Below are 22,887 nucleotides of genomic sequence, written 5' to 3'. Positions count from 1 at the left end.
AATACCAGCCCACCTGGCTGCCTTAAAAAGTGTCCCAGAGCAAGAAATTTAGCATAGCTGTTACACTGTTAAAAGCTTGCCAAATATTGCATCTTGCAGCCTATTGGCCTACAACCCCTAATTGGCCCTGTGATGAAAGGTAGAGGTACTCACACTGTCCCTTGAATCCTGCTGCCTTGTTTAAGACTGCTGTTCAGGTCTCCTTCTGTACAGGTCTGCCCATGCATGACAGGGTTTCTCCTGAATGAGACTGAAGGGTGGTGAAAGTCCTTTTCTTCTGCTTCCTAAGCTCCAACATGGAGGCAGAGCCCCACAGCCCCTGGGTTCCCTCCCAGGCCTCATGATCCTCAGCACACCATCTTTCACCCTACAACAACCACCCCTGCTGGCCAGACTCTTTAATATTTATGGGCCTATCTTACCACCCTGCCAGGCCTCCTGCTTGGGGATTGGTTAAACTTCCATAAATATTCAGATCCTTGCCTCTGTACCTCCGCCCACTAGCTTCTAGAAGTTTCCATGGATCTCCAGAGCCAGGGGGAGGTGATAGAGACCTGATTTCCAGCCTGACCTTAAGCTAAAGCCACATCAATTAATCAGACTCACATTAGCTACTGTGAGTCAGCTACATTTTTCTAACTAGACTGTACACTAGAGAGTGCTACATTCCTGACAATCATTAGAACTACAGAAGCTACTTGAATGATTTGGTTGGTAGCGAAGCGTCTTTGAGATTGAAAAACATGTTCGGTTGACGGTAACTAGCTACTGCTAAGTTTACCATGACCTAGATAAATTAGAAACTTCACAGGCAGCTAGATTAGTGTCTGACTTTTAAAACCATACATAAAAAATTGGGATTTTTGTACTTAACGTAAAATCCATTTATCTGAGTTAATTGACAGAGACAGCGCTCCATAAATCATAACTACTGGGTTATATTGCCTCCTCCAGGAGTAGGACTAGGCAGAACAACAAACCCCTGGCTATGCCCATGGGCTGTCCTCAGCTTGGTATATAACCTCCTCTCTGCTCTAGGTAATCAGTTTAGTAGCAAGCAGTATTAGAAGGTACAAAAATCCAATTTTCTCTTTCGTTCATCGACGGACACAGCGCTCCATAAATTATAAAAACCCAGAAAAATCGGCGCTAATTCCTAATCTTCCAATAAATTACAATAAAAAACGATATAAAATCAATATGGTAGGATAAATCTTGTGTGAGAAATATATATATATATATATATATATATATATATATATCTTCTTATGTGATAATCTGCAAAACAATACTCAAATTTCAATAATATTCAAACAAGTGCAGATGGATAGATGAAGTGCCGATGGATGAATCCGTGTGGTAAAAAATGTATATATCTTATATGTATAAGTCTATATATCTTCTTATATTAAAAATTAAAAAAGACTAAAATTCCAATGATGTAGAACAATAAGTGCAGATGGATAAATAAGGTGCAGATGGATGAATAAAGTGCAGATGGACAAAGTCTGTGATGTGAATGAATAAAAGAATGAATATTTCTTTTTATATTTGATATTGAAAAAACTGAAATTCCAATGGTGTAAAAATAAGTGCAGATGGATGAATAAAATGCAGATGGATGAAGGAAGTGTAGATGGACAAAATCTGTGGTGTAAATGAGTAAATGAGTAGATGTATCCTCTCAATAATATCGAATTGTGAATATAATTATGATAAACAGTGGAATAAATAAAAAATGTGCTGAAAACAAAATCTCACTGATGAGTCTATACTCAATCCAAGAAAAAAACTATACTAATTTGTCAATTATAAATAGAAGAATGTCCAAGGATAAATTCATCAATGTAGCAAATTATCCCAATTGATGCAATCTGTGCAAATACGATATGTGCACTCTTATGTGCAAAAAAACAATTATAAAAATGTCCAAGAAAAATCCATAAATATAAAAAACAAATTGTCCCAATAAATATTCAATAATTTATGTGCAAATGAGATGTGCACTCCTATGTGCAAGAAATCAATCTTCATAAAAAGTATCCAACAACATGATAGAAGGAAAAAATAGAGATACAAATCTCGGTGATCTTAGAGTGTGCAGTGGTCGCTTACCTCAAACACACACAATAAACGCATGTGTGACATCCAATGCTCCATAAATTATAACTACTTGGATGTCCAACAGCAGTGCCAAAAGGAAAATGAGGGGAAAATAGCCCAAGGCTAAACATAAGAGCCCTTAACCAGGACACAGAAACCTTAACCGGGTAGTTCACAGGAGTCTGAAAAATACAGGTTTTCCGAAAAACACCCCTTAAGAGGGAACAGCCCCTCTTAAACAGCAGCCTCCAAACCTTTGCGGCCAAAAGAAGCATCTGCAGATGCCAAAATATCTACTTTATAGAATTTTGTGAAAGTATGCACCGACGACTAAGTGGTCTCGTTGCAAACTTGTGATACTGATGCCTGATGATGGAAGGCCCAAGAAGCACTCAGCGCCTGAGTAGAATGCACCGTGAAAGGGAAAGGTGGAACCTGACCTTTAATGGAATAGGCCTGAGTCACTGTCTGTCTGATCCATCTGGAGATGGTAGCCAAAGAAACGGCCAGCCCTTGTCTTGGTCTGTCCATAACCACAAAAAGCGAGTCTGACCTCTGAAAAGACTCAGTAGCTGCCTGGAGGTTTCTGTAAAACCAAAAGTACTAAATTTAAATCCCATGGCGGCAAAAGAGACCGTACAGGTGGAGCAGCAAGTCGAACCCCCTGAATGAAGGTAGGGACTAAAGAGTGCGTGGTTTGGGGTCACTGAAAGAAGATTGCTAGGGCCGACACCTGGCCCTTGATGGTACTCAAGGCCAACTTCTGATCAACGCCCTGTTAAAGAAAGGTTAATATCCGAGTCACAGAAAAAGATCGAGGATGAACGCCAATCGACTCACACCAAGAAATGTACGCTTTCCATGTACGATGGTATATCTTGCTGGAAGAGGACTTCCCCCGCCTTCACCAAAGTAGGGATCACTGATCCGGACAGACCTCTATCCGTCAGTACCTGGCTTTCAATAGCTAAGCCATTAAAACCAGCGACTGTAAAGCAGGATGGTAGATCAGCCCTTGGGGCAACTGGTCTTTTCTGAGAGGAAGTCCCCAAGGGAGGTTTATGGCCACCAGACTGATTGGAAGATCCTCGCCCTTGATTCCTCGCAGGAATTGCAGAAGAAGCCTGAGCTGAGGATAAAACTGGCCTTACAGTGGCTCTGCCAGAGAAAACCGTGATCGCGCCACAAACCTCGGTATCCTCCTGTGGAGCCGAACCTGCTAAAGGAGCTGCATGTAGGACTGTGAAAACAGAACTGTCTTGAAGGTGGATACCACCAGACTCAGAGCCTATATGCAAAATGAGAGAGATAACTATCTGTGTGACAGCAGCCGGTGAATAACGGCCCGTGGTTCCTGAAGCTTGTCCAGAGGAAGGACCACCCTGGTCAGAATTAGAATCAAACCTCGGTAAATCAATTCCCTGGACAGGGATAGGGGGGACCTTAGATAGTTCAGGCATCACCTGAACCTTTGCAGGAATTAAATCCACACAAGGAGACTCAGGACCTAAAAAACCTGAAAACGACAAGCTTTGTCCCCCTTTCTGGGTACCACCAAAATAATAATTTAATGGATCCCCTTGATGCTCATGAAGGTGGTCCACAAGGCCAGAAAATAGTTAAGATGTCCTCCCCCACAACAATGGGGGAGGGCAGATCTTCATGCTGAAGGGGCCTTGTCTGCGGTTCCGGAGACGCTAGCTCTAAGCTTACCAGACCATGGATGCTTGGAACCTCCCAGGGAAGATTTGAAAGATCTATTTCCCTTATTCTCTGTCCCAGAAGCGCAAAAAAAATTTCTATGTGCTGAGAACGAGGGCCCCCATCTGCGACAAGGCTCCTTTCCTTTCCTAGAAGATGGCAGGAAGGTACTCTTCCCCCCGTGATCTTAGAGGCTTGGTCTGTTTTTAAGCCACAGCACCACCGCTGATACAGAAAGTTTGGACAGCACAGAAGCTGTATCCAAAGCTGCATCACGATTAAACTGCAGCCCATGGACCGACTGGTCTGCTTAATCAACATAAGCAGCGGGAACCTGCTCACCCCTCCAGGCCCTGGCGCAAAAGCTTGGTTCATGCAGTTACGGTCTGAGACCAGGGCTGAGGCAAAGACTGGCCGCAATATCAAACCAGCCATACAAAACATGCTGCGTACCCCAGCCTTCGCTTTCCTGTCAGCCAGGTCCTTAAAGGCCTTGGATTCCTCTACTGGGATCATGGTAGGCTTGTTCAACCTTCGGTCAAGTCCTGTCTTTTAAGGAGCGCTGTGTCCGTCAATGAACAAAAGAGAAAAGTACATACGTAGTCAATGCCTCCACTCTTTTACAATACTCTTCTATGCTTATTGGTGTACCTATAAAATGTTATGATCTGGTTTAGTACAATACAACTCACCCCTTTTCAGAAGACAGTACTCTGTGTATACGAATGATCTGCAATACAGCATTCTGTGATAATTCAAGGTGGAGTTTTTGGTGCCCAAGCTCCTCATTGTAATGTTGTACAGTGGTCTGCAGAAAACTGAGCACATCATCTAGTTTGGTAACAGACTGTAGCAAGACCTAAACCAAAAGAAGATTGAAAAGCATCTAATAATGAAGGTATAGTAACTTGAATACAACAATAATAATAAATTATTGTGTATTTATTACCTTTAGACCTTTTTTCTCTGTGCTAGTCTGATGAGAAAACTTAATTTCTAGAGGAAATGTTGTAAAAGTTCTTTGGAGTGACGATTCTGCAATGTCTGGAAAATACTGACCAAAAAAAGAATCTATAATTAAATATAAACGGGATTGAACACGATAAAGAAAGCTCAGCAGGGGAATGTCTCTGGCCACCGTGTGAAAGCCTTCATGATCTAGAAAAATGCAGAGACCAACACACATTTTTTCTCATCCGGCATCTTTATGTTTACAGATAATGTAGTGAACATTGCTGAATAGGAGTGGAATTGATAATTGTGTTTTCCCAAATCTCTTCCCCAAACCAGTGCCTGTCTTACCGCTTGGCAGTCAGGCAAAATGCCAGGAGCCAAATCTGATGCAAATGTATATCATTAATTGGTAAAGATTTACTATGGGGAAGACATTATCACAACAAATGCTAGCTAAGCTACAGTGGAGGGCTATACTTAAACTTTAATCAAAATGTAAAACATCTTCAATCCTCAAAAAGATCTTCTTAAGTGAAACCCACTCAGGCAGCACATAAGTCTTTGCATTTGTCAGCTTCAGTCAAGGATAAGGGGAATGCACCACCTCCAAAAATCCACTATCTGAACATAGCAGGTGATGTCATCAGCTGTCTGCTTACTAAAAACAATATCAGCTAATTCTGAAAACTCCAAGCTTTTGGAATCGGTCTCAATCAGTAATACTGTTTGCTGTTTCAGGACTAAAGGAAAGGACATGAGGTAATGTATCACCATTAAATGATGATGATGCAGTGCCTCATGTTCTTTCCCTTTAGAATTTTCCAATTCTTGCTTAGCTGCCTCCAGAAAGGATGGGTGATTAAGTGTGGGGAGCGACACCTGTTCTGGTAACAGAGAGATTTCCTGTCACTTTCTGATGTGTCCTAAGGACTTCAGTGAGGGAGAATATCATAGTTTTGTCTTTAAATGTACTTTAAATGTATTTTTATATTGGTCTGGATTTTAGCTTTGAAAGGATATTTTGCTTTTTTTTTCGAGGAAAGTGAATTCAATTATTTCAATCCAGAAACAGCAAGCAGTATCTTCCTCCTCTGACCCTTGAGGTTCCACTAATTTGGACCCATTCCTGAGGCTTAGAGTTTTTAGTGCTTTAAGTTTGTTTGGTAAGCAGACAGCTGAAGACATCACCTGCTGTATATACAGTACATACTGTGAAAATGTTATCATTAATATTAACCACTTAAGCCCCGGAAGATTTTACCCCCTTCCTGACCAGGGCCTATTTTGCGATTCGGCACTGCGTGACTTTAACGGAAAATTGCGCGGTCGTGCGGCGCTGTACCCAAAGGAAATTGACGTCCTTTTTTTCCCACAAACAGAGCTTTCTTTTGGCAGTATTTGATCACCTGTGCGATTTTTTGATCATGCGCTATAAACAAAAAAAGAGCGTAAATTTTACAAAAATAACAATATTTTTCACATTTTTTTATATGAAATTCCCCCCCAAAAAAAAGTAAAAATCAAAATTTTTTAACATTTTCGGCCAATTTGTTTTATGCTACATATGTTTGGTAAAAAAAAAATCGCAAAAAGCGTATTTTGATTGGTTTGCGCAAAAGTTATCGCGTTTACTAACAAAGGGAAAGATTTTTGTCATTTTTGTTGTTTTGTTTTTTAACACGTAATGGCGGCGATCTGCGATTTTTTTTGCGGTACTGCGACATTGCGGCGGACAGATTGGACCCTTGACTGACATTTTTGACATTTTTGGGGTTACCAGTGACATTTTTACAGTAATCAGTGCTATACATATGCACTGTTACTGTAAAATTATACTGGCAGTGAAGGGGTTAACTTTTTTTGAGAGGGAGGGGTTATGTGTGTCCCTAGGGGCGTGATTCTAACTGTGATTGGCTGTGACTTGAGGTGTAGGAACAGTGATTAACGGTCCTACATAGTAGAACTGTATGATCACTGTTTCTACACAGGGGAGAATGACAGGCGGCTTGTTTACATCAGCCGCCTGCCTTTCTCCCTCTGCAGCGATGATCGCTGAGTGACCGGCGGACCCGATGTCACACGCGCGGGGGGGTCCGTGACCACGCAGGAGCGCGCCTCCGGGGGCGCGCGCTCGCTCCCTCGACCCTCACAGGCTAGCGACGTAGATCAATGTCACTCTGCCTGTGAGGGGCTGACTGCCGACGTAAATAGTCGTGCGGCAGTCGGCAAGTGGTTAAAGGATAGCAGGCAGGTTGCTTAGTGTTCAACGCACCCACATGCTAGTAACCAAACCCCAGCTTTCATTAGTGACTCCAGCTCAAGTAATTTATGCACAAACATTGACTATGGCTACACAGAATGATCTTTTATTCAAAGTAGTGCTCTTTATTTGGAATACTTTTCAACAGGCCTCCTCCTTACTGGATAAAGTGATGTGTATTTAAGTGTTACCAAACCCTAGACCCTGCATTTACTATAGGTTGTCTCCCACAGTACACATGGACGATGGAAATGCAATTATTTTAGTAAATATAAACCGCTAAATACTTTTTCTCATCAGCAGTATAAAGCAGTCTTGTGACTTCTGTCAATGTCTGGTTAAAACTTGTAGGAGGAGATTTCATTCTCATCTGACTGTCCTTTAAAACTGCAGGACCCCTGAACCTCTGTCTGGACAGTGCTGATTGGCCCTGTGCTTATCATATGTACCCTCCCAAGAAAAAAAACAAACTCTCCAGTAATACATTGAGCATGTGCAGGGTGACTCCAAAGGCTCTTTCTTATCAGGAGATGGATTGGGGACTGTGGAACAAGGGGAGGATGAAAGAAGGCAGGATCAAACAGCCTTTTTACACAAAGTGGGGGTTAACCCCTTACGTTCCACAGTGAATAGAACAAGCATGCTTTACTGCATATACAGACTGATTTTACTGTTGTCAGTTTAGCACCACTTTAACTATGAAAAACACCCCCCTTCCCCACCACATTGTTGCAAAATGAAAGGTGCTTATACATATGGAGCTTGCTCAATGTGCCTTTATAGTAACTCAGAGCCCTTTTTGCTTTTGTTCAATGAACAATCATGGTAGCACATTTTATGAACAGCAATGTAAAAGGGGTCATATATCTGTTGAAGTGTGAATGTGAATGTTTTTACAGTGGTAAAATAAAAGCCTTTTTTTTTTATCATAAAAGTCAGAAAATTACATTTTTGCATTGTACAGAGTACATAAGCAAATTCATGGAGGTGACATCGATAAAAATGTATGGGAAGTGGAGAATTTCTGGATATTTTGTCTTACAGAGAACAAACCCCTGGCCTCAAAATGCATTAGAAGGATGACCCCTGTGCTGAGACCCCCTGTACATGTTATATATAAAAGACTTTGCTTTGCTCTACATTTTTACATCAACTAATAGCATAAGATCATGCCAATATACTCATGTTTTCTTCAGCAGTGGTTGGAATAGTTATATGCAGCTTTTGCATTATGAGCATTCTGCAGACTGCAAATATTTTGTGAATGTACAAGGTGTTAAACCAAGCCGAGAAGTATTATCAACATACTGAGTGGCATCTCTATGGGAAAACTGATGGGCAAAATATGTTTGAACTTTATATACCAAATAAGCTTTGTTTTTTTGTATGTCAATTTATATGAAGCACAAGTTCTCCCAGAAATTACTGCAGAGCATATGTGTATCTATTCTTAATGGGCAATGCATTGAGATGTTTGACATACGAAGCTAAAATCAAGAACACGGGAATATAATCTCAAACTAGCAGGAGGAAAGTTAAAAACTAATCTTAGAAAGTAATATTTTACCAAAAGAGTAGATGAAGCGTTGATGTTTGGAATACACTTCCACCAGAAGTAGGGAGTCAATCAACAGTAAGTGGATTCAAACATGCTTGGGACAAACCATATATCTAAATATACAGTATGTATGTAAAAAAAAACAAATATGTGACCAACTCGATAGACCATTTGGTCTTTTTTGTGCTATCACTCTTTCATGTTCTATGTTTGAAAATGGGGGAGGCAGGGCTCTATTGCATTGCACAAAATCCAATCACAGACTGGGTTAGTGAAGGTCAGGCTGTACTGCTTCATTGGAGGTTCAAGACCTGATGATGCAGTGTGCTAGGACCTGAACAACAAGGCTGTTTGATTTACATGACTCTTACTACTAGCTCAGCAAAAGTATTCTGCCTTGAAGAGCTGGTTCAAGCAACTAATTTGAATTGAACTAACCAATCTGATTATAGTAAAATGCAATCTGATCTGTAAGTATAAGTGACCACTCCTTAATGAAAAAAGTTAAAAAGAGTAAAGTTCTAGTTAAAAAAAAAATTAACAGATTCACTCAGTCATCAATAAAGAATGTGTAATATGACAATATGCTTATGATCAATAGAATAGAATACCTCTTTAATTTTCTTGGCCATTTCTGACTCAAACCAGTTGATGTCTGCATATCGACACAGCGTGTCTCGTATAACACAATGAAATTCATGTTGCCAATAGGCTACAACAATACTACGGTCTTCACGATCTTCACTGGACAGTCTTCGAAGAGACTACAACATAGTAAATGTTATGTTTAAAATTATAATGTTATGTATTTCTCATTCTACAGTTTTATTTGATAAATAATCATGCAAAGTTTGTTTCTCTTGGTAAATGAAACAGCAAATTATTTATGAAAAAAAAAAAATCAATTAAACTGTCGGTCATTCTGTTCTATACAGTCTTACTAATGAATAATAGATTTAGGCTATAAATACTGGTAAAGAAAGTAAAGTACTATTACCATTGACTGCAAGCACAGATTGAAAGCTGGCTTTACAGCATGTCCCTTCGACAGAAGCTGGTTCTTATACTGGCTTCTGTCAAACAGACAGTGGTACACATGTACTGAAGTTCGGTCAGTTCCTGTTGAACTGGATGGTTTTTGCCCAGTGTATACCAGGCTTTAGTCAAGTCCATCTTAATATGCTAGCCTAAAGCTAGGCATACATAGGTCAGTTTTTGTTCATTCAACTGGTGGTTGAACTCGATGTGGATGCTGGAATCTTCCCTGTTGTGTTTTTGTATTCTGACAGCGGGAACATTTCCCAGCTGTCAGAATACACAGATCAGTGCTGCAGGCAATAGACTGCATCACTGATTGAGAGAAAATATACTGGCAGCAGGGTTGAACAGAGGTTGATTGAAAAATTTACTTCTGCTCACTCACAGTAGTCACACATGGATTGAACTTCGGGAGGTCCCTGCTGAACTGGCTGAATTTCGATCCATGTATGGATAAGTAAACACTACACTCTCCCCAGTCTTACAATGCTGCTGTTCAAAGGCATCTCCTTTACTACTTCATCCAGAATGCAGACACCCGAAGGTGATCAAATCCAAAAATGTGGATGCGTGGGACTTTTAAGGCAATAAGAAAATCTAGCTCAAACAAAGATTCAAGATTCATACTCTCCCGTACCTCAAAATATACAACTATAATGTTCAATCATCTATAATGTTCAATCATCCAAATTGCCTTGATAATGCCCAGGGGCAATATAGTTGTATATATTCATGTACTGGAGAGTATAAAGCTTGGATCTTAAGCCAATAGTGAATCTCATCTACTTTTGTTTTTAACATTATGTTAATATTTTATTAATGCACTATTATTATTACTATATAATATATAAAGTATTAACCATCGTATAATTATGTTATATAAATGGTTGTCTATGTAACTGAGTGCCTTAACCACTTAAGCCCCGGAAGATTTTACCCCCTTCCTGACCAGGGCCTATTTTGCGATTCGGCACTGCGTGAGTTTAACGGACAATTGCGCGGTCGTGCGATGCTGTACCCAAACGAATTTGATGTCCTTTTTTTCCCACAAACAGAGCTTTCTTTTGGTGGTATTTGATCACCTGTGCGATTTTTTGATCATGCGCTATAAACAAAAAAAGAGCGTCAATTTTGCAAAAATAACAATATTTTTCACATTTTTTTATATGAAATTCCCCCCAAAAAAAAAGTAAAAATCAAAATTTTTTAACATTTTCGGCCAATTTGTTTTATGCTACATATGTTTGGTAAAAAAAAATCGCAAAAAGCGTATTTTGATTGGTTTGCGCAAAAGTTATCGCGTTTACTAACAAAGGGAAAGATTTTTGTCGTTTTTGTTGTTTTTTTTTAACGCGTAATGGCGGCGATCTGCGATTTTTTTGCGGTACTGCGACATTGCGGCAGACAGATCGGACCCTTGACTGACATTTTTGACACTTTTGGGGTTACCAATGACATTTCTACAGTAATCAGTGCTATACATATGCACTGTTACTGTAAAATTACACTGGCAGTGAAGCGGTTAACTTTTTTTGAGAGGGAGGGGCTATGTGAGTCCCTAGGGGCGTGATTCTAACTGTGATTGGCTTTGGCTTGAGATGTATGAACAGTGATCAACGGTTCTACATAGTAGAACCGTATGATCATCATTCATACACCGGGGAGAATGACAGGCGGCTTATTTACATTAGCCGCCTGCCTTTCTCCCTCTCCACCGACGATCGCGAGTGACTGGCGGACGATCGGGTCTGCCAGTCACACGCGCGGGGGGGGTCCGTGACCACTCGGGAGCGGGAGCGCGCCACCGGGGGCGCGCGCTCGCTCCCTAGACCCTCACAGGCTAGCGACGTAGTACTAAAAATGTGTAACCAAAACCAAAATGTGAGTGTGTGGGACTTTTAACCACTTGCCGACCGCCGCACGACTATTTACTGCGGCGGTCGGCAAGTGGTTAAAAGTCCCACACACTCACATTTTGGTTTTGGTCATTAAAAATGTAAAATCATTTAAAAAAAAAAGAAAATGAATGCAGCCACCACATCGAAGAATTGTTAAGCTGCAATATATGAAATGTTTGGCTTTGGGTTTAATATCGCTTTAAATGATTACTTTATGAACCGAACACATGTAATATCTGACATATTATGTCAATATCTTAGACATTTTACATCTTGCCTGTTGCCTTAAACTATGAGACAAATCTAAACAACAGAGTCAATTCCAAATACAAATTAACTATAATTTACCTGGAATACTTTGGTGATCTCTCGTAAAGAGAACCGGTAGTGTTGTCTTCCTGGTGTAGAAGATGGTACTAACACTTTCTTCACAGACTCCAGGAGATGACATGAAACATTGACCAGGGATTGCTGAAGGTCTTCTTGTAAGGATAAGCCATCCTTGTCACCCATATTTGCCTGCATTGACAACACCAATACTTTATATCACTGCAAGCCTTAATACGCCATAATGCAGGAAGGCAGTAAAATACATTTAGTTCTCATGATTACTGAATAAGCCTCATTACTTAACTGTCAGATGCCAGATTCTATTCTACCCACAGAGGCCTTAGAGTCGGTGGGGATAGGGTGCATGGAGAGAAGATGAGGTAATGAATGCAGCCTGTGCTTAGGGTCAGTGAAGCTCTACTAATATCGATTTTGAAGACTTGCAAAGCTTACAGGCACCTCAAGATGCCTGAGCTATAGCGCAATTATTACCAAAGACTCTTATTAGACCAATTCAAGCTTACTTTAAAGTGATAGCAAGCCTCAGACATTAAATATGAACAAAGCATATTCTTCTGTACTGTGTAGTTGCCTCTACCTGCAGCACTGAATGTGATTTCTCTGTTGCCTCATTCTTCTGCCATCAGCTTAAGTCACTTCTGAAAACTTTAAAAAAGGGATAAAAGGGTGATGGGGGAGGAGAGCTCCAGCATACAGTCTGTGACTAATATCCTTAGCTGTGCATGTTCTCAGTGTACTGTGAGGATAGTCTCTTCCCCCCAATCAGGGCTCAGTGCTGTCCTCACTGAGATCTGCACTATCAGACTTCAGTTCCCTGCCCCCTACTTTTCAAAGCTGAGAGATCCTGTGTAAATTCTGGACTTTGAGTAGATGTAGAGAGCAGATGGCTTCAGATAAAAGGGTACAACTTATGTAGGAGGATTTCATTTCTGTTTATCACCTGATGCTAGTCACTTCACTGGGTATATGCGAGGGTCTTCAACCAATTTTCATGACTTTCCTTCAATGCAACAAGCTACATTATCAATGACACTTACTTCAAGTATAGAGAAAATTACTTTTTGGAGCTGGGAGCCCCCAATATCCGGAAGATGAAATATGGAAAAGTGACGCTGATGAGAAAATAGACATAAATTAATGTTTGTTGGAAATAAATAAATAAATAAATTAATGTAAATTTGTAGAAAATGTACTGTAGAAATATATTAAAAAGTAACTTTTTATTCTTATAGTGCCACTTTCTGCTGTGGCTATACAGTTTGCCCATTACATATACTATTCTGAGTTTTGCTAATATTATTATATATGTTGTAGAAGCTTTTTCCCTGTTTAAAATGAATTTTCTCTTTTTTTTCCCTACATTTTTACATGTTCCTAAGGATTATTTGCTTTGTACCTATGATAAATAAATTAAAAAAATATAATAACAATGCTGTTAAGACATTTTTTTCTTTAGCATGTCAAACAGTGACTAATATCCATCTATCAATTAAAGGAATCAGACACATAAGTGTTACAGCTATGATTACCAATAGCCGCTGTGCTGCTGTTCTTTGTGTGTTGTTGGCATACTGGGGTAGGGCCATCACAGCTCTGACAAGGAGTCCTTCCAGCGTCTGCCATTCAAAAGGTTTCTTCAGTCTCACCAAAACTTTATCATCAAGAATCATTCTTAGAAGCTGGATGAGAATATAAGACAACATTTAGGACTAAGGATCTCTTAACAATATCTGTTGCTATCCAAAACCTTACAAGTTGGCAAGATAATTACATTTTTCACAAAATATATTTCTTCAATTACATTATAATTCACTTGCAAGGGTTTTCTATCATTTTGAAATCTACATTGGTGGTAAGTAAATGATAGATTGTGCTTTGTACAGTTGCTGTTTCTCCTGAGCAATGCCTGTTGTGTACAATACCCCGGAGATAGGGGAATGCACATGCACCAGTATGGTGGCCAATGGCACCTGTGGCAAGCAACACTTTCCATGATTTTGGTGGTCATAGGTATGATTATTTATTGGGATGCAGCACTACATCTAAGGGACACACAGACGGGTGCCTTGGTAAACAAAAATTAAGGGCATTATCTATACAAGTCAAATTATTGATTGGTGGGTTTGTAGTGTTGTTCTAAATATACCCAGGTTTTTTAGGGTGGGCCAAAGTGTAAACCAAAGGACTCTACTGCCTTGAAAAGAGGGTGTAATCAAAACCCCCAAGCTGCAGATAGGGATTGTGGGAGGGTTACTTTGCTTACTCATGCTTTGCCTTCATTGAAAGTACTTGTTACCCCTTCTATCTGCAACCTTTAGGAAGAAAGTGTAATGTTTGCTGTTTGCAAACAGCGTTGTTGATATTCTGTTGCCTGCATATGCATTATATGTAAAATTTCAATGTGATGTTGGTTATAGACTGGGCTGCTATGAAGCCGTTGACCTGCAAGCACATGCATCTTATGTTGGTTACACGTTTGAGACTGAATTCATTCAATAGCAATCACTGATAATTTAATGACTACATTACAGGAGCAGGAATTTTTTTATCTAAATCATCTGCACTAAGGAGGTAAGGATGGATGATATGGGTCTCATCCAATCACAGTCAGCCACAATCATTTGTAAGTGCACTGTTAGGAGTTTCAAAAACATACCACCTACCTGAGGATAATATGGTTTAAAGGGACCCTGTCAGGACAGTATTAGGGAGCTGCCACTGCGGACTTCTAAGATGCGAACTCTGGGATTACATCGTAATTTTAATTTATACTGAGCCCCTAATCTAGAAAATCAAGTGGCCAGAGAACTGTAAATATACCCAACATGCACTTACATTTTTCAGGTTCGTGACCAGTAGTAAAGGAACCTGAAGATGACAGCTATGGAGCTCAGACTTCGAGACAAGAAAGCAATGGCAGATGCTATTTTTATCCCCTAAAGTTTCTATTTAAAGCAAGTTGTGACTAAGAATAAATGAGCAATAAATAATGAATATCAAACACTGGATAATGTTAGGCTTGTCAAGTAACTGAACGTAATAGATAAATGTTCAAATTTTCATTGTTTTAACATATTAGTAATGATATACTAAACTACAAAAAATAATTATAATCACAGTCACAGAGCCACCAAGTCATTTGTAAAATACATTTTTAAATTTAAATTCTGTACCTCATTACATGATTGCACCCCATTGTCATCAGGTGTAGGGAGACTAAGATCATCAATGAATAGATGCAATGTTTTCCCATCTCTTGCACCATATATGAAACCTGAAAACACAAAATATTACATTTTGCTTTGAAATGTTGAAGTGTTATTGTTTTTTTCTTTAAAAACAAGTGTGGCATTGAGCAGCTCAATTGTCGAAGGTTACTGTATAAAAAAAAAAAAAACTGTAAATTAACAATGCTTTCAGAAATAGAAGTGTTAGTAGTTTATTTTGATCAATTAACAAAATGGAAAGTAAATGAACAGAATAGAAATCCAAATGAAATTAAAATTTGGTGTGGCCACCTTTTGTCTATAAAAACAGCATCAATTATTCTAGGTACACTTACACACAGTTTTTTTAAGGAACATGGCAGGTTGGTTGTCCTATCTTGGAGAACTAACCACAAATCTTCTGTGGATGTAGGCTGCCCTAAATCCTTCTGTCTCTTCATCGGGGCTCTGTGAGGGTCAAACCATCACTTCAAGGACTCCTTGCTCTTCTTTACACAGGAGATAATTCTTAATGACATTGGCTGTGTGTTTGGGGTCATTGTCTTGCTGCAGAATACATTTGGGGCCAATCACATGCCTCCCTGATGGTATGGCATGATGGATAAATATCTGCCTGTATTTCTCAGCATTGAGGACACCATTGATCCTGACCAAATCTACAACTCGATTTACAGAAATGCAACCCCAAGCTTGCTAGGAACCTCCACCATGCTTCACTTTTGCTTGCAGACACCCATTATTGTACCGCTTTCCAGCCCTTTGGCAAACAAACTGCTCCATGCTACAGCCAGATATTTAAAATTTCGACTTATCAGTCCAGAGCACCTGCTGCCATTTTTCTGCACCCCAGTTTCTGTGCATAGTTTTGTCGCTTAGCCTTGTTTCCAAGACGCAATTCTTCCATGAAGACCACTTCTGTAAGGCTTATTTGATTTGATTTAGATTTTTCTTCTGTTTGCTCATTTTGCATTTTGTAAAATGATAAAAGTTAACAATCAAAATGTACTATTTTGTCAAAAGTATTGTTACGCCTGCCTTAACAGGCACATGAACTTTAATGGCATCCCAGTCTTAGTCAGTAGGTTTCAATATTGAGTTGGCCCACTCTTTGCAGCTACAACAGCATCAACCCTTCTGGGGAGGCTGGGAGGTTTAGGAGTGTGTCTATGGGAATGTTTGATCATTCTTCCAGAAGGGCATTTAAGAGGCCAGGCACTGATGTTGGATGAGAAGACCTGGCTTGCAGTCTTTGCTCTAGTTCATCCCAAAGGTGTTCTATCAGGTTGAGGTCAGGACTCATCTATGTCTTTATGGACCTATACACAGATATTTATTCCCATTTTTTGGGAAGTGTAATATTTTACTATCATAGAAGAGATTACCATCAGCACTTTAGTCACTTTATAAGAGTGAACACTGCTTAAGATATGCTCTTTTTTTTTATATATATATATATATTTATTCACTGATTTTTACCTATATTTCTATTTGTCAATCACGTTTGCATGATTTTATCACTTTGAACAAATGTGTTGACTGTCACTTATGTAATTGACAATTAATCTTTTATTTATTCAATATTATTAATTTTATTTACTTTACATATTTATTATATACAAAGGTTGATCACCCTGTTGTTTTTTTTTTTTTTTTTTTTTAATATTGGTAAATTATTTATATACGTATTCATACGTTTATTTCCTTTGGAGCACTTTACAGTGCTGATGACGTCGGAAAGATGAAACGCATAGAGCGTCACTTCCGCCTCTGTTTGGAACGCACTTCCGGTTGCGTGGAACGCATAGCGTTCCGGAAGAGCCCCAGCGCTGCATACCATTCGGTTTATGCTTATTCTTATGCCTGATTTGCTTCGTTTTAATGTGAGTACTTTTCTTTAATAAATAATAACACTTTTAAACGGTACTACACTATACGAGCCTTCTTTCCTCATATGTGTACCCGGAGTACATCTGGACATTGAGCTACCACGCCATAAGACCCCCATTGACAGTTCCCAGTCATCCATGGTGATAGGATCCCCACTGATGGTACATCCAGAGGAACCCAGGGAGGACCACTGAAGGGCATAGGAACCACGTCCTATCCGGAATATAGGCCCATTACCCCTGTAGGGGTTCCCCTTTCTGGTAAGTGGGGTCCTGGGAGTGAGGGGAACACAACTGATCCATCACACACTTGAAGAATCACTGGAAGCACTTAAGCCACCTTTGAAGAGATGCTGCACTGATTTGACCCTGCACTGGAGCACCTATTGTGCGATTGGGACTATTAATACTATATTTTGGAAAGTTATATTTCACCCCAAACTAGTGATAGATAACTTATTATACATGTACTTTTGTACCTGAATTTTATCCACCTTTTCCGTTTATTATGCGATTTTGGAATCGCATCAGTTTGCACCATTAATTATTAGCACTTTCTTACTTAGATTACTCGTTGTGATACTATTCAGTATTCACTTGCACCTGCCCCTTTGGGGCTTGCTCTATTGGTTGGAGCTTATTCACAATCAGTCACTACAGCACTTTTATCTTGGATCTTGATTGTTATCTGCACTTTATAAACACCCAAATTCTTGCAGGAGGATCACTTGTTTTTCAATCACTACTGGTCACTCAGTCGTTTGTTAACTTGCATTACCATTTATTTGATGTTTTATTTATACATTTAGAGTATATTAAGTGTTTATAAGTTTTTATCAATATACGTATTTAGCACTTAGCTATTTATTTGGGACAGTGCAATCACACTTATACTTATTTATCTCTATACACCTTCATATACTTGACAGCGCCATTTACCTCCCTATCCAACCCTCCATTTACTGTTCACTTTTGTGAACATTTAAGAGGTAGGCTGCAGTCAAAACTCCCACATTCATCTATCCTAAGCGTGGATTTTTCCCTTTTCTTTACCAATGAGAGAGTGCTGTGCTCGCTGCAGTCCCTAGAAAAGTGTCAGATCTGCTTTGCTCGCAGGAACACTATTGTTCTTGCCGATATATTTGCCTTTTTCTGAAAGCTGAATTTGAGACAGTTTAGTGTCCCTTTAAATGTTAATTCTGTGAATTTTGCCAATTACACCCCCCCACACCCCCTTCCCCCTTTTTATCCCTGGTCTACTGAGAGTTTCCAACATCTGATTTAATTATCTATCATTAGCGCGTGTTAGTTGTGAAGTGGTGTGGAAGTTTTCTGAACTCTGAGGACCCCTAGTGTTCACAAATGGAGAGTACTAGAATGAACATTGTGACAGTGTTCACCGTCACTGGAATTTAAGGACAGATGGGTGGTGGTTTGGATTGCTTCATATTTGTCAGCAAGGTCTCCATGTAGAAATATTGAGATTTGTTCCTATTTGCCATGAGATCTCTGACCAGGAAGTACAACTCCTAATATGGTCATTCCAGGAAGTTCAATGAGGAGACTGACTGTCTAACAATTTTGCTTTTGTCTGAGGTGGCTTTCCATTCACCTATTGTCGGGTGTGCTAATGAACTCACCTGTTGTCTGCTAAGGAATGTATTGACACTCAGAGTAATGTGTATTGGGGGCTCGTTATGGAACTATTGTTCTGTGTCTGGCTATTGTGTACATTGATTGTCCCCTGGAGGCTTGTGTCTCATTACATATAACAGACCTTCTACTCAAGCTATCTGACCAATCCCTGCTGACTCATTTTCAAGCCCTCATTTGCATGGCTAAGGAGGACCTGAAGGAGAACAGCATGTACTGTGCAATTGACGAATGGGAAAGCAGTTGTTGGGGGCAGGATGTTCCAAATTCTGTATAAAATTGTGCTGTGTATTTCTAATAAATGGTCTTCCTGTTTGAACTTACATACAGCCTGCTTGGTGTTTGTTCTACTGGATTCCGAACGGCACATAGCTGTAGTTCGGATCCCGGAGCCTTGGTTGACCGAACCATCAGACATTGCAAACTGCAAGCTGACCCACTAGAAACAGAGGAGTGTCTGGAGAGCGGAAGCGAGCGAGCTAAGGGTCTCGTCACAAACATTTTGTTACTAATTGATTGCAATGAGTTTACCTGTGGCCAATTAGGAGATCTATTTAAAGCAAAGTATTGAGAACTCTAAGGAAACTGGCGTGATTGGCCAGTGAAACGCATCAGTAACAAGTCACGTCACGACTATGGGAAAAACGATGGCGAGTATGTGCATTGGACCCGAAGCTGCAAGCGTACACATCACAATCTTGTGATGGCTTACAGGAAAGGCTGCATGGTCATGTGATCCGGAACCAACGCCGTACACCACTATCAGGAAACATACCGGCAGTTCCAAAAGTTCAGGAACCTTGTTAATAGATCGAGCAGGTATGAGACAAGTGGGAACCTGATCTGAATGGGAACTATGAACTTACTGTGGTGGTTAATGTGAAGTTTTAAACTCCCACCCATTTATGCTATTGGACTATAGTGTCGTTTATATAAGGTTTCCTTAAAACAGAACTGATATGCCTTTGTCCTCATACCACACTGTTTGATATCCATGGAATACTTACCTTTTTGGTGGACTGGATGTCGCATGAGTATTGGTATACCTTATAGTATACTGCCCTTTACCTAACCCCCCTCTGGAGCTTTTCATCTTCATGAACAGATCTCTTATCTAATTATAAAATCACTATTATTGTGAACCTTTATTGAAGTCATGGTGGATGTGCTGAATGAATGCTTAGTGGATGGGTAAAGCATGAGCAGCTGTCTATTCCCATATGTCAGTTGGTTTTAATTTGACAATGTTGTCACCTTTATCTTGTTTGGTGATGGTCTAGTGTGATAATGGATTTTTGTATGTCAATTTTCAATAAATTATACCTTAATTAATGCCTGTGTGCCCCTTTTGACTTCTAGGAGGGAATTCCCCCCCTTCCCCTTTTTTGTATGGCCTGCACAGAGTCCTGACCTCAACCCAATAGAACTCCCTTGGGATGAATCAGAGTGAAGATTGTGAGCCAGGCATTCTCGTCCACCATCAGTGCTTGACCTCACAAATGTGCTTCTGGAAGAATGGTCAAACATTCCAATAGACACACTCCTAAACCTTGAGGACAGCCTTCCCAGAAGAGCTGAAGCCATTATAGCTGCAAAGGGTGGGCCAACTCAATATTGAACCCTACGGACTAAGACTGGGATGCTATCAAAGTTCATGTAAAGGCAGGCGTCCCAATGTTTTTGACAAAAAAAATATATACATATATATACTGTGTGTATATATATATATATATATATATATATATATATATACACTGTATATATATATATATATATATATATATATATATATATATATATATATATATATATATTGTGACAGGAAGTCAGGTAAATCTGTGGATGTAGTCACAGACAGGAGATACATTTCCACCTGGTTTAGAAAATTCACCAATTACTATAGGGTGTCGGCTGCAAAGGCAGCAGGAAGGTGTAAAGAAGTTGAACAGACTTCAGCTGTTCGGAATGAGGAAGTTAAGGCCTCTATAATTTGTCCAAAGGAAGGTCTATGGATTGCTGCCTCCTGACGCTGTGTGAAGGTGGGGAGAGGAGGACAGTCAGATGAATGCCCCCTGAAGCTGTGTGGGCATGGGGAAGACCTCCTGGAGCGATGTACGCTGAGGAGGGTAAAAAGTGTGAAGACCTCCTGGAGCGATGTGCGCTGAGGAGGGTAAAAAGTGTGAAGACTTCTCAAGGTGAGAAAATGAACTATTTCTATGTGGAAGAAATAAATGAACTGTTTGCTATGTGAAGAGACAAGCAAAGGGACATGTTCAATGGACATTTGTTGTGTGAAGAAAAAACATGGACTATGGAGTGTCTGCTGTAGGATCAGCCAAGTCTGCCCAACAGTAGGTTGGAGACAGACTTCCTTATATAGGTTCCTGTGTGTGAGAAGGTAGCCGCCCACAGTGGCAAGGATTTATTTTGTGTTTTATTTTATTTTGGATGTTTTTGATGCTTGCAGTCTGGTGAAGAAAATTGCATGAATAAACCAAACTGTTGTTTGCAACCAATTATCGGCTATCTCCCTGTGTAACTAACCCCCCCAAAGGGGTCATCCACACTCACCACCGAGCTAATCTCCCACATATGGTGGAGGATGCGTGCAGGGCTGAGCTGGATGCCTTGCAACGGAAAATAGAAGAAAAGGAACACGCCCTGGAGTTGCTTAGGATGGAGCATAGAAACGTGCAGGCTCAGGTGTTACAGTGGGAAGAATCCACTGCTCTCCTTTTTTCCGAGTTACAAAAACGTGGAGAGACTATAATGGAGAAAGATACCATCCTCATGGAAAAGGAAATTGAAATTCAGACTTTGCAGGAGCAAAGTATGCGTGATATGTTGGAGTTGCGTAATCAGCTGGAAAAAAGTCTTCAGTCTTTGGAAGCTACAAAAATAGACCTGCAGGGGGTGCAGAAACAGAATGTCTCTCTGAAAACGACATTGTCTCTCAGCGACAAGGAGAAAAATGAAAGAGAGGCTAAATTACTGAGTACTGTGTATGAGCTCACCACTTTGAGCAATGTGGTAGATGAATTGCGTATGGACTGTGAAAGTTGGAAAGATGAAGCCCAACGTGTCCAGCACCAGTTAAAGGAGAAAGAAGCCTGTGTGGCAGAATTACAGTCTCATTCCCAGAAACTAGCCAATGAGGGGAAGGCTCTTATGCAGGGAAAAGGAGATTCTGAACACAAGAGAAAAAAAGTAGAGGAACAGCTGCAGGAATCGCAGAAAGTCAAGGTGTCAGAAGGTGACCGATTGTGTGCTAAGCTGTCAGAGAAGGCAAACCGACTGCAGGTTGAGTTGGACAATGTCACAAATCAGTTTTCTCAAGCAGACAGCAAATCTAGAGAAATTGCCAAAGATTTCTCTATCTTGGAATCGCAGCTGCAAGACACTCAGGAACTCTTACAGGAAGAGAGGTGTCAAAGGCTGAGTTTTAGCACAAAGCTCAAACAAATGGAAGTTGAGAAAAATGGCGTCCTGGAACAATTAACAGAGGAGGAGGAAGCCAAGAAAAACCTATCAGAGCAAGTCCCAACACTGCAAGCTCAGATAGCGGATATGAAAAAACGCACGGAAGAAAGCATTGGTTCATTAGAGTGTGTTGAAGATGTGAAAAAGAAGTTTGATCAGATGCTTGGTGAGGAGAAGACTGTGTCTGCAAAATATGCAGAAGAACGCGACTGCGCAGAAGCGGAGGCGCGTGATAAAGAGAGCAAAGCCCTGTTCTTGGCTCGCTCTTTGGAGGAAGCTCTAGAGTGTAAGGTTGAACTAGAAAGAGTTAACCAAAAGCTGCGTACAGAGATGGAAGATTTAGTCAGCTCCAAGGATGATGTTGGGAAAAGCGTTCAGGAGCTAGAAAAGTCTAAGCGAGCCTTACCAATTCTCGGCTATCTCCCTGTGTAACTAACCCCCCCAAAGGGGTCATCCACACTCACCACCGAACTAATCTCCCACAATATATATATATATATATATAGGTTCTTTAAAAAGTTTCCGCACTTTTTTAAACTTGGGTTTAGCTTTAGCTTGGGTTATATTACCACATTGTCAGCTCATTGGTGATGTTTGAAATGTAAGATACAGTACCTTGTCGATGGACTATATTTTGCTCTAGAAGCTCTTGTAGTTCTTTAGCCTTTGAAGATCCTGAAAACACTATTCTTTTGAGCAATGTGCGGGCTCGATCTGTAAATACAAAATGAGGCAGCTATAGAACACATTTGAAAGCCACTTAATGAAGAAAAGGAAT

General features: G+C 40.1%; 1 protein-coding gene across 1 annotated transcript in view; it reads right to left on the bottom strand.

The window, feature by feature from the left end:
- The window catches only part of LOC309549672 (dynein axonemal heavy chain 5-like), a 303,485-nt gene that overhangs the window by 92,823 nt on the left and 187,775 nt on the right, over nt 1-22,887 (bottom strand). The window contains exons 60-67 of the mRNA XM_082250083.1: nt 22,725-22,823; nt 15,037-15,137; nt 13,393-13,542; nt 12,901-12,975; nt 11,861-12,031; nt 9,188-9,340; nt 4,754-4,858; nt 4,497-4,663 (exon numbers count right to left, since the gene is read on the bottom strand). Of these exons, the coding sequence (XP_082106209.1) occupies nt 4,497-4,663; nt 4,754-4,858; nt 9,188-9,340; nt 11,861-12,031; nt 12,901-12,975; nt 13,393-13,542; nt 15,037-15,137; nt 22,725-22,823 (1,021 nt within the window). The remainder of the gene's footprint in view (nt 1-4,496; nt 4,664-4,753; nt 4,859-9,187; nt 9,341-11,860; nt 12,032-12,900; nt 12,976-13,392; nt 13,543-15,036; nt 15,138-22,724; nt 22,824-22,887) is intronic.

Source organism: Pelophylax lessonae (assembly GCF_965119305.1).
Source record: "Pelophylax lessonae genome assembly, chromosome: 3".
NCBI classification, from domain to species: Eukaryota; Metazoa; Chordata; class Amphibia; order Anura; family Ranidae; genus Pelophylax; species Pelophylax lessonae.
Note: the sequence above shows the minus strand (reverse complement) of the source record. Positions and strands in the feature narration are given on the sequence as shown.